The sequence below is a fragment of the Heliconius melpomene genome, chromosome 17, assembly GCF_056956725.1.
Source record: "Heliconius melpomene rosina isolate 202511_hmr_F chromosome 17, ASM5695672v1, whole genome shotgun sequence".
Lineage (NCBI taxonomy): Eukaryota > Metazoa > Arthropoda > Insecta > Lepidoptera > Nymphalidae > Heliconius > Heliconius melpomene.
Genome location: NC_140405.1, coordinates 12,290,778 through 12,305,098, shown reverse-complemented (window position 1 = coordinate 12,305,098; position 14,321 = coordinate 12,290,778). Strand labels below are relative to the sequence as shown.

General features: G+C 31.2%; 3 protein-coding genes across 13 annotated transcripts in view; 1 reads left to right on the top strand and 2 right to left on the bottom strand.

Annotated features, from left to right (window-relative positions):
* The window catches only part of LOC146530330 (double-stranded RNA-specific editase Adar-like), a 30,258-nt gene extending 25,028 nt beyond the window's left edge, over nt 1-5,230 (bottom strand). For 4 of the 11 annotated variants that reach the window (XM_085200830.1, XM_085200832.1, XM_085200831.1 and 1 more), the window contains exons 1-2: nt 5,027-5,230; nt 1,010-1,023 (exon numbers count right to left, since the gene is read on the bottom strand). In XM_085200830.1, coding sequence (XP_085056956.1) covers nt 1,010-1,023; nt 5,027-5,060 — 48 coding nt within the window. In that variant the 5' untranslated portion in view covers nt 5,061-5,230. Of the gene's footprint in view, nt 1-1,009; nt 1,024-1,415; nt 2,579-5,026 lie in introns of those variants that run through there. The other 7 variants (XM_085200835.1, XM_085200838.1, XM_085200837.1 and 4 more) reach the window with 4 other exon arrangements.
* Nucleotides 5,231-5,894: 664 nt separating this feature from the next.
* O-fut2 (O-fucosyltransferase 2) lies at nt 5,895-7,358 on the bottom strand. Its single transcript, XM_085200872.1, has one exon. It carries the CDS (start codon nt 7,243-7,245, stop codon nt 5,998-6,000), a length of 1,248 nt encoding a protein of 415 aa, XP_085056998.1. The 5' UTR covers nt 7,246-7,358; the 3' UTR covers nt 5,895-5,997.
* A 316-nt stretch (nt 7,359-7,674) lies between these two features.
* LOC146530328 (alpha-centractin) lies at nt 7,675-14,079 on the top strand. The gene is made up of 9 exons (XM_085200874.1): nt 7,675-7,836; nt 8,091-8,155; nt 8,653-8,827; nt 9,336-9,487; nt 9,603-9,746; nt 10,256-10,421; nt 10,573-10,642; nt 11,132-11,298; nt 11,807-14,079. Exons 1-9 carry the CDS (start codon nt 7,789-7,791, stop codon nt 11,948-11,950), a joined length of 1,131 nt encoding a protein of 376 aa, XP_085057000.1. The 5' UTR covers nt 7,675-7,788; the 3' UTR covers nt 11,951-14,079.
* The last annotated feature ends 242 nt before the right edge of the window (nt 14,080-14,321 follow it).

The window sequence follows — 14,321 nt, the reverse complement described above, 5'->3', positions numbered from 1 at the left end:
CAATAAATATAATCTTTAATAAAAAAAATTTACTTCTTCAATTTTAACCGGATCCCACAACTGGACCCCATAACCTAACCAAACTTTGAAGTGTTTCCTGACCTATACAAAAAGAATAATCCGAAGAGGTTGGCAGGTTATTAAGTTAATCTTTCATTTGCCGCACACTCATTGCTAGTAGGTATGCAAATTTAAGACTTAAGTATGGGAAAAAAAAGGGTTGCAAACATAAAAATAATAAACAGTTAGAAATAATTTTTATTTAGATAATTTTTGGACAAATGAAACACAATTAAATAAACTTTAAATAAAATTGCATAAACAAATGAAAAAGAAAATAATATAATAGGAACCCCCAAAAACAAAAGTAAACATAGTAATTAATAAAACAAAGAAAAACTCAAAATATTTTTTTAATTTCTCAATAAACTATTTATTGAAAAGATAGATTTTTAACTGTCAAAGAAGTCTGAATAAAGCAGAGCAGAACTTGATGTCCTACTGTCTTTTTAGAGTGGTTCAATAAAAATGAAAAATATCAAATTATCATGCCTTTAAGTTAGGAATTGAATTTACAACCATTATTGTTGGGATTAGCACATTCAAACAAATTCTTCAGCTTTATAATATCAAAGTAAAATATTCTTTATTCAATTAGACCATTACAAGCACTTTTGAATCAAGTTACATAGAAATGTCAGTTGTGTCAGTCTTAAAGGAAGATCCCACAGGCTAGCATTTAATTCCACACACTTATCTTTATAGTAGTCTTAGATGGAATAGTAAGTTTTGCTTAATATATTTTTTACTTTAATTTTAAATATTTCTAGCAATAAGTCTAAAATCATTTGTGAAATTTTATGAAATATATGTATGTCCCATAAATTTTAAGTAACTTTCTTTGAGATGAAAACTAGATCAATTGCTTCATGCGGGATATAATGTGAAGCTAAAAAAATGTCTTTTACAAAGCTCAAGCTCAAAGATACATCTACATTAAAGCACTCACCCATTCATTGAAATCTGAAATTATCAGAAATAATTAGGTTTGTTATTTAAGCCTGTACTAATAAAATCATAGACATAAGAATATCTTGAACACACTCACTCACTTTTAAAATTCTTTTTAACTATTATATTTTTTATTCCAGAAATAAATATCCCACTGTTCCACCCCCAAAAAGTTTTAACCAATTCAATAACAGCAATTTGTAACAATTTTGTTACATAAATTACTTTACATTTCTTTAATGTTTGTATTTTTATTTACTAATTTAAATGAAACATAACAAAAACATTAAATGTTAAAGGTTGTTTGCCAAAATACAATAGTGAAAACTGTATTTAAATCGGTTAAATCGTTTCGGACAAGCCAACAAAAAACATAATTATCATTGTAGTGGGTTCTACCATACCATTTCAATGAGGGAATAACAGATTCTCTCATAAATCTTTCATGTATATACCAACAGCGATCAGTGACATATATTTTAATATATGTATAGATTGGACAACATAGTTACACATGCGACATAAAATTATTGCAAAGAAACAAATTTTTAATGTAATAATAATAATAAAGCTATAATTAGGGATGCCCGACGTTAGACAAACATAGATGTTGACATCGATGTCAACATCGAAGCTGTAACATCCATGTTCGATAAAAATCGAAAGAACAACATCGATGTTAGTATTAACTTTCTTCTTTTTTTTCCATTTTTTATTTCCCTGCATCCATTCCGCTTCAGCTATATATTTAAATAAATATATCATTTGCTCTAGTGGGGATCGAACCCACCACAGGTCGATTGTGAAGTACGAACTACGAAGTGAACGCCAGTTTTGCCAAGTAACCAACTCGGATTTTGAAAAAGACGAAGGCCAGATAAGAAAAATTCAGAGAAATAGTAATTTCCATATGAAAAATATGGAGGATATATAAAAATTAATAAAACGACAATTTATAAGACTCTTAAAGTAGTAATGTTTATTTTTTGCTTACGATATTTCTTTTTTAATTAAAATTAACACGTGAACACTCGTTGTTCATAATACAGTTTTTTTTTGAGTGAGAGTAACACTCTTTCTCCAAGTTGTAAAATATTAAAAAGGAAAAACTTCTTCGAAATACAAGTTTGAAATGTATTTAGGTAAAGAACTTAAGAGGTACACTATAACGCGATGTATTATTATGACAAAGTCGTCTTAATTTTAAGATTTAAGACGTTCGGTTTTAGCCAAACACATGAGTCACAGTTCTATGGAAATTGGAATGGAAATTTCGTTTTTAAAATTAATGTCGCAATGAGTTGAGTAGCGAGGCAAGTGTGTGTTAGTAAGAATCTTAACATTTTTTAACTTAAGTTTAATCTAATGACATATGATTTTGCAAATTTAAATAGTTTTGGTAAAAAAATATTCTATATTTCTTATCTGGTTTGCTGGAAATGCTTAAAATACGTAGTAATCTATATAAAACGACACAGAGTTGGCTGCTGTTGGCGGCATCGGTATAGACAACAAACTAGGTAGAAAACTAATCTGTGGTGTGTGGTGGTCTTCAGAATTTAATAAATACTGTGTATTAGACATGGGCCGTAACGTCTTTTAAGCATAACCGGTGATCACTAGTTTCGGGGTTACGCGTAGCTAGTTTCAGAAACTAGTTATTTCTGTAGCTAGTTACAAATGTTTCATAAGCAGTTGGAAGTTTAATACGATTACTTTTATAGTTATGATTGAAAACGTTTTAGGTTAAATTACAATATCTTGCTACTAAAATGTAATCATTTATTAATTTATTTTATATACAATTATTTTTATATATTTTTTTTATATACACTTTATTATATTATATATTCTTAATATGTAGAATTTTATATAGTTTTTTCGCTGATCGTTTTTTAATAATATTTGATATATTTCATTACGGAGTGAAATTAAAATTCCAAATTAAGTGAAAACAAAAAATTTACACACAAAATACATTCAAAAAGAGTAATTTTACACTTACAGAATGGAAAAAGAAATTTAAAAATACAAAAAATAAAACATAAACGCGAAACTGACACGTAATAGCAAAATATTATGGTTTAAAATTGGATGAAACTTGAGACCAAACTTGAGGTAAAAACCAGATGGTTATGGGTTCAATCCCCACTCGAGGAGATGAAATATTTATTTAAATTAATATTTTCATTTCTTCGCTCTGGTGTCGAGGTAAAGCGCGGAGTTGAGTTCTGCCACTCAACACGCAATGCCTCCAGAATTCGGCAGAAAGTGGGGAACCTAGTGTAACAGAGTGTTACACTAGGTTCCCTCTGCCTACCCTGCTGTGTGTGGGAAACAGCGTGAAGTTGATTTATTTATCTAGTATTTAAATTAAAATTAAATTTTAAAATTTTACTACTGAATATAAATAAATAAAGCCTTTATTCGCTGACCATTTCAGAATTTTTGTTTGCATAATTAAAATAAAATATACAATAAAAATTTAAAAGACTTAAAATTAAAAACATTTAAAAAGTAATTAATTTTAGCAGCCTGCATTATTGCTATATAGCTAAACATAAAACAAAAAAAATAACAAAATACAAAACCAAAATTAAGATCTTAAAAAAAGTTATAAAAATTGTAAGCTCAGTTATGGATTCTTTATTACGTATATAAAATATTTTTTCTATTGAGCTTTATACAAACGTAAGGAATCATTAAAAACATCAAATTCAGATTTTTGCGCTAATTTATTATCAACATTCAAAGTTCTATTAAGTGATGGGTGTAGGCCTCAATTTTTTGTAGCGAACCTCGTTTCTCGGAATTCTTAAAAGTCTTAGTAGATCGCATAAAAAATCCCAATGTGCTTAAGATATACAAGTGTGAAGTGAACGTCGCAAGCCATTGTAACCGAACCTCTTTTAATAAATAATAAACATTAGGAAAGCTACGTCACGCTAAACAAAAAAAACTCGGAATTGGTTAAAATCCACCGTCGTGGCGCAGCGGCACAAGGGCGTGGCTGTAACGCGACGGTTGCGGGTTCGAGCCCCAATCGAGGAAATTAAATATTTATTTACATTTATTTTTTCATTTCTTCGCACTGGTGGCGAGGCAGAATTTATTTTTTAATTATCGATATAAAATAATAATCGATCAAATTGCATTAATGCATACATATTAAACTACTGTCGTCTCTTTTTTTCTTGCGGAACGTACTAAAATAGAGCAAGATGCAACTACATAAGTGTCAATGTAGCTAATAAAAATAATATGGTTTTTTCTTGGAATTTTCATAAAACTATAAATAATATAGCTTAACTTCTGCGTTTACAGTTTAGAATCGCTTTTTCGTTTCATTGGGTGTATAATACAAAAAAGTACGATGTTTGTAGCTTTTCAATCAAATTCGCCTATTCTCGTCTCTATTTTTGTTGCGGTACGTACTATAATAGAGCGAGATACAACCGTGCTAGTGTCGATGTAACTTGATTAGTGGTTACTGCTTACTCTCATGAAACTACGTATGTGAAATAATGGCTATGTGTACAGACACATAACCACAACGCAACATGTATGTAGTTTCGAATAACCGCGTAGCTCACAATCACCGCGTAGCTCCGAATCATCACAATCACTAGTTTCGAGGACAGCCCGAAACTAGTTATGCCGTGATTTGGCTTGTAAGCAGTTTCTGAAACTAGTGACGCTACGTAACGCCCATGTCTACTGTGTATGCGTAAATTTATGACGTGTACGCGACCAAATTTCTATAATGTGTTCCCACGATGTTACGATGTTTTATTTAATGCAAACCCGATGTCAAAACATCGATATTTTGTCTACTAACATCGATGATCATCGGGCATCCCTACTTATAATACAATTTATTTACTTTCTTTAATAGGTTATGATGTTTTCACATCAGATATTATAATGTAACATTTGTTGTCAAAATTACAAGAACTTAAGCTAAATATTGAAATAAAATGTAAAATTTATGAACGTACGATGTATAAATACTGACCATTGCCGGTAAAATCTGACGAATATAAGTCCATATCCTAAATAAACCTGAATTTTAGCTTAGACACTACTTATTTATAAATTATTTAATTAAATGCTTTACGTACTACTAATATTAAATAATAGAAGAAAAATAGCTTTTCAGTTTAAAATTGAAATATTTAGCTGCAATGACAGACACAGAACACATTTACTCAATGTAATGCAGTGCAATTTTTGTTTGTAATGTTGCCAGATTTTTTGTTTTTTGGTATATGGATTATTTTGGTAAAAAAAATAACAATAATATTTGATAAAAGAATAATAAGTAAATTAATATTTATAATAATATTTACAGTGGTCTGTTCTATTTTTATTAATATTATTATAGTTCTTAATGATTTAGAACACACTAATCTGAGAAAGTTCCGGTTCGAATGATTTTTTTTAAATCTTTTTGCGTTAGATATTTCATAATGTAGACTACATGTTTTTGAAAACGTTTCAACTTGACCTATTGAACCTAAGGGTGCCATATCAGTGTACACTATTATTAGTAAGTAATATATAAAAGCCAAAAAGTTCGAAGACGTTTTGGGTGTTGATAGCCATTACTCAACACCAGTGGCGTACATAATACTTTTACAGCGCCTCCCAGGCTAACACTATATAATTTCATATCTATGTTTAAATAGTTTTGCAGACTATTTGGCGCCCCTTTATGAGCGTCACCTCAAATATGAGGTTGTGTGTTCAATTCACACAATGGCATGATTGATTGATGACCTCGCGCGATGATAGTCTCAAAACAAAATGATTATATTTAAGTTATTTTCATTCATCCAATTTAGATATATAAAACACAGTAAGTAAATAGGGACAAGTCATGCTTAAAAATTAAATAACGATATATTTATATATTCTATACTTAATTGTATACTTAATAATATGACTAAATTTTTGGTCTAATGTGAAATATTAATAAAATGTAATTTATTGTTTCTCTATTCTCCATATTGATGGCTTCTCACATCTTCCATTATCTGGGCATAATCTGTTAAAAGTAGTTGCCGGTTCAAATCCAATAATTTCTCGCTCCTCATAAATCCTAAATGTAAATGTACTATCATGGGTGCCTATAAAATAAGCAGCATGTGAGCTAATAATTTGATCAATTATTGCAATTCCACCATCTCCATATTTAAGAAAATCTTGTTCTGTTGGTAAAAAAAGATGTATTTTCAAATTCATGTTTTCCAATAGTTTTACTAAGCTATTTAGTTCATTTGTTTCAGCATCAGTAGCTATAAATATATCTATAATGTCTGAGGTTTGTCTTTTAATAGTGTTGTTGATTTGTTTTGCAGTCCCTTGAACTGAAGGTACTTCGTTCTTCCTTGATCTAGCAAAGTCCCGTCTACGCCAATGTACACTGATGTAATTGTTACATTTTTCTTTATTGCAGTTTAGAATATTTTCAATATAATTCTTAGATCTGACTGTAAGATTTTTATTGTATTTCATACTTTTTCTGCAATCCCAAAAATGTTTGTCACCATATCTGTCATGCAATGGTATTTCTCCATTATCAAACATAATGAATTTATCATTTGGATGTAACATAACAATCTCCCATAATTTAGATATTCTTCCTTGAAATTTAATGCATACTACTTCACCTACTGTTATATTATTATAATCCCAATAATACCCATTGTATTTACAGTTTTTATTGACCTCCCACTTGTCAATAAATTCGCCATTAGGTCCAAAAGGGTCTTCATAGTTCTGTAAAACATATACTCTGTCTATATGAAGCTTTTTAGCATCAGTTTTTTGAAACATTTCATATAAATCAATAACTGGGGCAAAACTTCTCATGGAATCTAAATCGAAGAATTTCCTCCACGGCATAGGTTTACTCATATAACCATCGTTTTTCCAATGGAATAGATTGTACCAAGGAGGTAGTACTAAGTTCCAATTTCTTTTATGTTCCCTTTTCCTAGCTTCAGCTACCATTATAGCGAATCTCATATACACATCGCGTCTTAAATTAAAACCTTCTGGTGGATTCACATCGAATAGCAGATATTTTTCGTTATTTTCCTCTGTAGAACATTTTTTTGTATCGCAATAGCCATTTGCTATGCCTTCCTCTATTGTATACGCTAAAGTAAAACAGTAAATGAATAAACTATAAATTAACAATCTTTTGATAGCACAGCCAGAATTAAACATTTCGTGCAAATTTTTATTAAAGAAAACAAATATAGTTGTACTTTCATTGAATTTCAATTTTAAATAAAATCGTCCAGTCAAATCCTCCGTTTCGTTTTACTGACAAAAGCTTTATATGTTGCTAGTTACGAAAATGAAATTATTATTTATTTTATTGTATTACATGGTACCATACGGTATAACCAAGTATAAGCTACATAATTATATTATTTATAATTTATTTGCAGTCGCAATATTACTGTATTAAATTAATACGGTACGGTGGCAACGGTGGTAACACGCAATGCTTTCAGCATTCGGTGAAAAGTGGAGAACGATGTCATAACGAGATCCAGCGCTAAAAATAAAACAAAATTAAAGAATATGGCACGCTCGAAGCGCCATAAATAAAGAACCGAACCGAACCGAAGAATATGGCAAGTGGCAACATTCACATTCTGATGTCACTTTTGAAAGTAGTCCTTATGAGAATCTATCATCTAATATGAAATAAATTCCGAAAATACAATAAAAACAACCAATTAAACCAATTATTTATAAAATATGGAACTCAACGACGTCATTGTGAATCAACCAGTCGTTATAGACAATGTAAATATACTTATATTTTACATTTACCGATCGATTTTTTGTCGTATTGGCGTTCACAATTTTCACTATTCTTTCTTTTCATTAAGTAATATAAGATATAATCATTATAAAAGCTTAAAGAAAACTAGATTCTCACTTATTATATGATAAGTAAATAGTTTAAAGTGTAAACATATAGTAGTTTATAAGTAAAATGAGTCATACATATATTTTTTATGAATAATTTACATCTGACACCGTTTTTTCGTTGACAGGGCTCAGGTGTGATCAAAGCTGGGTTCGCTGGTGATCAAATACCAAAATGCAGGTTTCCCAACTAGTAAGTATCTTAATATTTAATGGAATTATAATACCTCTACTGCATTTGCAGGAAACAGGCATTGCGTGTTGAGTGGCGAAACTCCACTCCGTGCTTTACCTTGCAACCAGAGCAAATAAATAAAAGTATGATATAACCCATTCAGCTAAATGGACTAACCCTAAAATCTAACCCACAACCATTATGCTTAGAGTCATACACTGCTGTTGCTATGCCACAATGGCCTTATACATTATATGTGATGACTTTTTAGAGCAATTATGGCAGTGGCATTAACCTAGTGTTAATACACTCTGTTCCTCACTTTCTGCCGAATTCTAGAGGCATTGCGTGCTGAGTGGCAGTACTCAACACCGTGCTTTGCCTTGAAGTCAGAGCAAAGAAATGGAAATATAAACGTAAATAAATATAAGTAACTTAAATAAATATAAGTAACTTAAATAAATATAAGTAATCAATAGTAGTAGCAATACATACATATATATTTTTTATTACAGCATCGGTCGCCCAAAACATATCCGTGTAATGGCAGGAGCTCTAGAAGGAGAGCTATTTGTAGGTCCACGAGCCGAGGAACACAGAGGCCTGTTGAGCATCAAATATCCAATGGAACACGGAATAGTGACCGATTGGAACGACATGGAGAGAGTGTGGAATTATATTTATAGTAAGGTTGGTTAATTTAAGTTGGTTTTTTTTTTCTTAAAGATATTTTTAATATACTCTGATTCGCGCTTTTTATACCGGAGCAGAGAAATAAACATAATATATTTATCTAATCTAGATCAAATACTTGTGAGAATTTTATAGGTCTTTCTTTATTTTATTCTTTAATTATTATTATTTTTATTTCTTTAATTATTCTTTAATTATTGAGATTCCTTCAAAAATAAAGTAAATTGATACTCTTACACTAATATTATAAATCAGAATAGCTTAATCTCAGGAAGACCTTGTGCAAATTGTCATTTTTTTTGTATTAGATGGACTATTTATCAAGGAAGACAGTAGGTACTACAACACATTATTAGTTCGAATGTAACCTGCGGTCAGAACTACCTCCATCACTTAGTTTTTTCTTGGGTCATACAAAATTTTTGCTATTTCTAATATGGATTGATTACCCAAGCAAGCCCACAGTTAAAAGGCTAGTTTATTTATATTTTATTTCATTTTACAGGATCAACTATCAACATTTTCGGAGGAACATCCAGTTCTTTTGACTGAAGCACCATTGAACCCCAGAAGAAATAGAGAGAAGGCAGCTGAAGTATTCTTTGAAACTTTTAATGTGCCAGCATTGTTTTTATCAATGCAGGCTGTTTTGAGCTTGTGAGTATCTATTAGTATTGAATGAATTGAGCTAGGTAGGCAGTGGGAACCTCTGTTCCCCACTTTCCCACCACAACTGGTCTCTAAAGCTTTTTCTGTCATTTTAATATTACAGATACGCAACAGGTCGTACAACTGGGGTGGTTCTAGACTCAGGGGATGGGGTCACACATTCAGTTCCCATTTACGAAGGCTTCGCAATGCCACACAGTATTATGCGGGTTGATGTGGCTGGTAGAGATGTTACACGGTATTTGAGGTGAGTTTTGAGTGTGAAACTGTGTACTTTATTTATTTAAATAGGTAAGGTTAGTTAGCAAGGCTTTATGCTGTATCCTGCATGTCGCAGGATAGGTAGAGGGAACTTAGTGTTAAGACACTCTTTCTTCACTTACCACCAAACTCTTGAGGTATTGACTATTGATTGAAAGAACTGAACAGCTCCCTACACTTGTTACTAGGGCAAGGAAATGAAAGTATTAAATACATATTTCATTCCTTTGAGTGGGAATCGAACCCACAAGTGTTGCATTTATAGTCGCAAGCGTGTGCCTCTGCGCCACGAGGACCTCACGCAGGGTTATTGTGTACAGGGTTAGTGTTTGTAACAGTACAATATTATGCTACCATCAAGCTGATTTGATCATGAAGTTGGAAGATGGCTGATCGAATCTTGGACTGCCTTCTAGTAGACATATCGACTTTGTGCTCAATACATTTGTACTACTAATGTTTTTTAATTTTTGAAATTATTTATTTAACTTCTAGACTTCTCCTCCGTAAAGAGGGTGTGAATCTGCGTACCTCCGCTGAACTGGAAATAGTCAAAGCTATAAAAGAGAGAGCCTGCTATCTCTCTCCCAACCCACTGAAAGAAGAGACGATGGACTCTGAGAGGGCTCAATATAGTTTACCTGATGGAACTCAACTTGAGGTATTGTTATATGTTTTATTCATTCTCATTCTCGTTGAACTTATTGAGATGAAACTAATATCTAGCACTCAGGTTATCAGGAGTTCAAGTCTGAAATGTAGAGGTATTAAGTGTTCTGATGTAATAAATTTGTCTCCCATTTCTATTTCAGATCGGCCCAGCGCGGTTCAGAGCACCGGAAGTGTTATTTAGACCAGATCTGATTGGAGAAGAGTGTGAAGGTAAAAACGGAAACCTCCACGCGTCTAATTGAAATTAAAATTAATTATTCATATTTCGGTCCCTTGTAGCACAAAAAAAATCAAGCTTTGAAGCCAATGGAATCAAAGTATACGAGCATTGATGCATTTTGTATGAAATTCGGCGCGTAATCATATATGTTATAGGGTATTTTCCCTAGACCTACAATTATAAATTTTGTAAGAAATAAGAAGTCTTAGTACAAGTATAGAAAAGAATCCAAAAAATGAAAATCGATATTTCTATTACACTTAAAAACTATTATAAGTGTATAATTGTAGTACATTTGATACAAAATGAGTACATGCGTCCTTTTATATATTATACTTTCCATTGACGTACAATCCTAAATTATAATTAATTAATAATAATTATTAATAAAAACGTTTTTTTTATTTGGGAAATAAAAAACAATGTTATGTAAGTGCTAAGTGTTTTTTACCGAAAAAATACCTATTTTTCCTTTCCAGGTCTCCACGAAGTATTAATGTTTGCCATACAAAAATCAGATATGGATCTTAGAAAGGTTTTATACCAAAATATAGTACTGAGTGGAGGTTCAACTCTCTTCCGAGGGTTTGGGGACAGGTTGCTGGCGGAAATAAGACGATTGGCGCCCAAGGATATGAAAATTAGGGTAAGCAGGTTTGAATTGTGTTTTTTTTGCGTTGAATAGTTCGTTTGTCAATTTATCTCAACGCCTCGTTTTGTCTATCTTTCTTTAGGGAAATGAAAATAATTCCTATCAGTAAGAATCAATACCTAGAAAAAAAAGTAGGGAAAACCCACATCCGTCGTATACTCAGCCTCGTAAGCAGGTTTGAATTGTGTTTTTTTGCGTTGAATAGTTTGTTTGTCAATTTATCTCAACGCCTCGTTTTGTCTATCTTTCTTTAGGGAAATGAAAATAATTCCTATCAGTAAGAATCAATACCTAGAAAAAAAAGTAGGGAAAACCCACATCCGTCGTATACTCAGCCTCATAAAACTACCTAACTAGTTTTTCCTGGCTTTGTCTGCATAATCAAGTTCCTGAGATAAATCCGTTTAATTAAACAAACACCTTCACTTTGTAATATTAGTATACGTATTAGATATATTTATCTTGTTTTTGGTGATATAAATTTTTTATCCAATTTTTTTAGATCTCAGCTCCGCAAGAGCGTCTATACTCAACGTGGATAGGAGGTTCGATTCTGGCCTCCCTAGACACATTCCGTAAGATGTGGGTCTCTAAGAGAGAGTATGATGAAGAGGGTCATAGGGCTGTGCATCGCAAAACGTTTTAAATATTATTATATATGTAATTTATAAGTTAAATAGGGTTGTCAGTTATACATTTTTCATAAAAAAATGTAGACAATTAGGCTTTTTAAAGAGGAAATTTGAAACAGACAATCCTAAATGGACTTGCTATATGATATTTAAGAATATTTTTATTATAGCTTATATCATATCATTATGTTGCATTTTCAAAATTAAATTGGGTGTATTGAAGAATTTTTCAAAAAAGTTACAAATATTTTGAGTTGGGACACTTTTATTTTGAATTGAAATTTTGAAAATGTGGTATAATTGAAATGCTAACAAAATAAAGACTTATAAAAGATATTACTTTCTATGGAAAAGTGGTTACTTTTCCATAGAATGTAATATCTTCTATTTATCTGTGCTTGATATGTTTTTTTTAATATTTTTTTTAAAATATGCACAATATTTTTTTTATGTGGCGTTAGATTCTACCTATTAATAAAGTGAAGGTTAAATTATTCTGTACTGGAAAATCTATTTATAAAGGTAATAATACCCAAAACAATTGTTTTAAAATTTTGTCAGTTTGTCGAATTGTCTGTGCGTTTGTGAATGCTATTCTTAGAAATGGCTTACTCGATATAAATGCAATTTTCGCTGTTTTATTTTGGCAAACTTAACATTGAATTATAATGTTATTTAGATCAGTTCCTTAACGACAAAGTTAAGTCAATATAAAATATCGCATGCGACAATATCGTCGCTAGTATAAAATCATTTTGTTGAATAAATATATTTACTAAAGCTATTCCGAAATGAAAACCACGAGATAGTTTTGAGTTAGTTTTCATTACATAAAAATGTATACATTTTTATTTCAATCAAAAACTACTGTAGAAACCCGATTAACCGGATTAATTATTGCTTTTAAGCATTCAGGTAAACCTAATCCAGATAATCGAAAGTATTTAATAGAAGTTTCTAAAATACATGGTTTAAATTATATATTCACGATGGATGAACGTCTCCACTGTTGCTATATTTTTTTAGCTTTGCGCTGTATTCCGCACATAGCAAGGTAAGCAGAGAGAACGTTGTATTAAGACATTAGGACTCATTCCAGAGGAAGAAAAAGGAAAATACATCATTTCCGAATTAAGAATCAAACAACCTGTCCTACATTTACAGTTGTATGTTTGCGCTCCTGAGCCACGACTGGCCTTGTATAGGTATTTTTTTGAATATAGTACATCTTTAGAATATGTATTAGTATGGGTTGCACCACTTTTATATATAGCAGCTAACAGTCGTTGCAATATGTGCGTATTTGCGTTTCAACATGGCCGTGCGTTTTCTTGTATTATAAAAATGTGGTAGCTTTTTAAAGACGCAATATTTATTTCTTATGTCACTTAGAAATTCTTATTACAATCTGTATCTGTTTCACTGCTTTGTCCTTTTTTATAATAATACATTATTCTTAAGCACACTAAAGTTTTATATTAAAAATATCAGTTTATAAGTAAGTTAAAATCTGTGGCATTATTTAATAAACCTTTTTTTATTTACACATGGTTCTCCTATTTTATGCAATATGTAGGGAAATCCTAGTGTTGAGACACTATGTTATCTATTTGTCATTTTAGTGACACAATGAGAAGGATAAATACAAAAGTTATAGTCTATTTCAATGTGCAACGTCAAATACAACAATGTCATGGAGATTACTCATTGAACTCATTTATAAGATTGGAAAAATATTATAAAATATGGTATCGGAACTTCAAAGTGAAAGTGAGATAACTTCAAAAATATAATTTATGGGAAATCATAGTGATTGATCATCTATAGAATATTGGAATAGCTTTTTTTTTGTAAAGTCAAGCTTTTACTTTAAGGTCGATATAGAGAAATATAACATTCCATTATTAGGGTTTCGGCTCAGTTCTTACTTTATATAATATTCTTAAGGATATTTCCCCACTAATAAGATAAAGCGCGGCACTCAATGTCTCGGAAATTCGGTGGTGCGTTGGGAACAGAGTGTCTTAACACTAGGTTATCTCTGCTTATCCTGCTATATGCGGGAAACAGCAATGTAAATGTGAGGAAGTTAAAATATTTAATGTTGAGAGATTTTTTGTAATCGAATAAATTATTTATAACACCGTTTCGTTTTATTTACTTTTATAATGGTTATTAGATTTATATGCTACTACAGTAGTGATTATTTGAAAATTAAATATATCGACCACACCGAAAATTACGAGGCTATTTTGTCAGAGTGGGGCAGTCTCTGACAGAAAGCGTGCGCGCGGTTGCAAGTTCAATTCCCACGAGGAGGAATGAATTATTTTTCTTTTCCCTCTGTCTCAGGCCTATATTTATAAACCGCTCTTAACTCTGAGA

Coding starts and splice junctions, on each gene's coding strand:
- O-fut2 (XM_085200872.1), bottom strand. CDS start 7,245: ATGTTTAATTCTGGCTGTGCTATCAAAAGATTGTTAATTTATAGTTTA.
- LOC146530328 (XM_085200874.1), top strand. CDS start 7,789: ATGGAACTCAACGACGTCATTGTGAATCAACCAGTCGTTATAGACAAT. Junction 8,828..9,335: donor GGAATTATATTTATAGTAAG/GTTGGTTAATTT, acceptor TTCATTTTACAG/GATCAACTATCAACATTTTC. Junction 9,747..10,255: donor GATGTTACACGGTATTTGAG/GTGAGTTTTGAG, acceptor TTTAACTTCTAG/ACTTCTCCTCCGTAAAGAGG.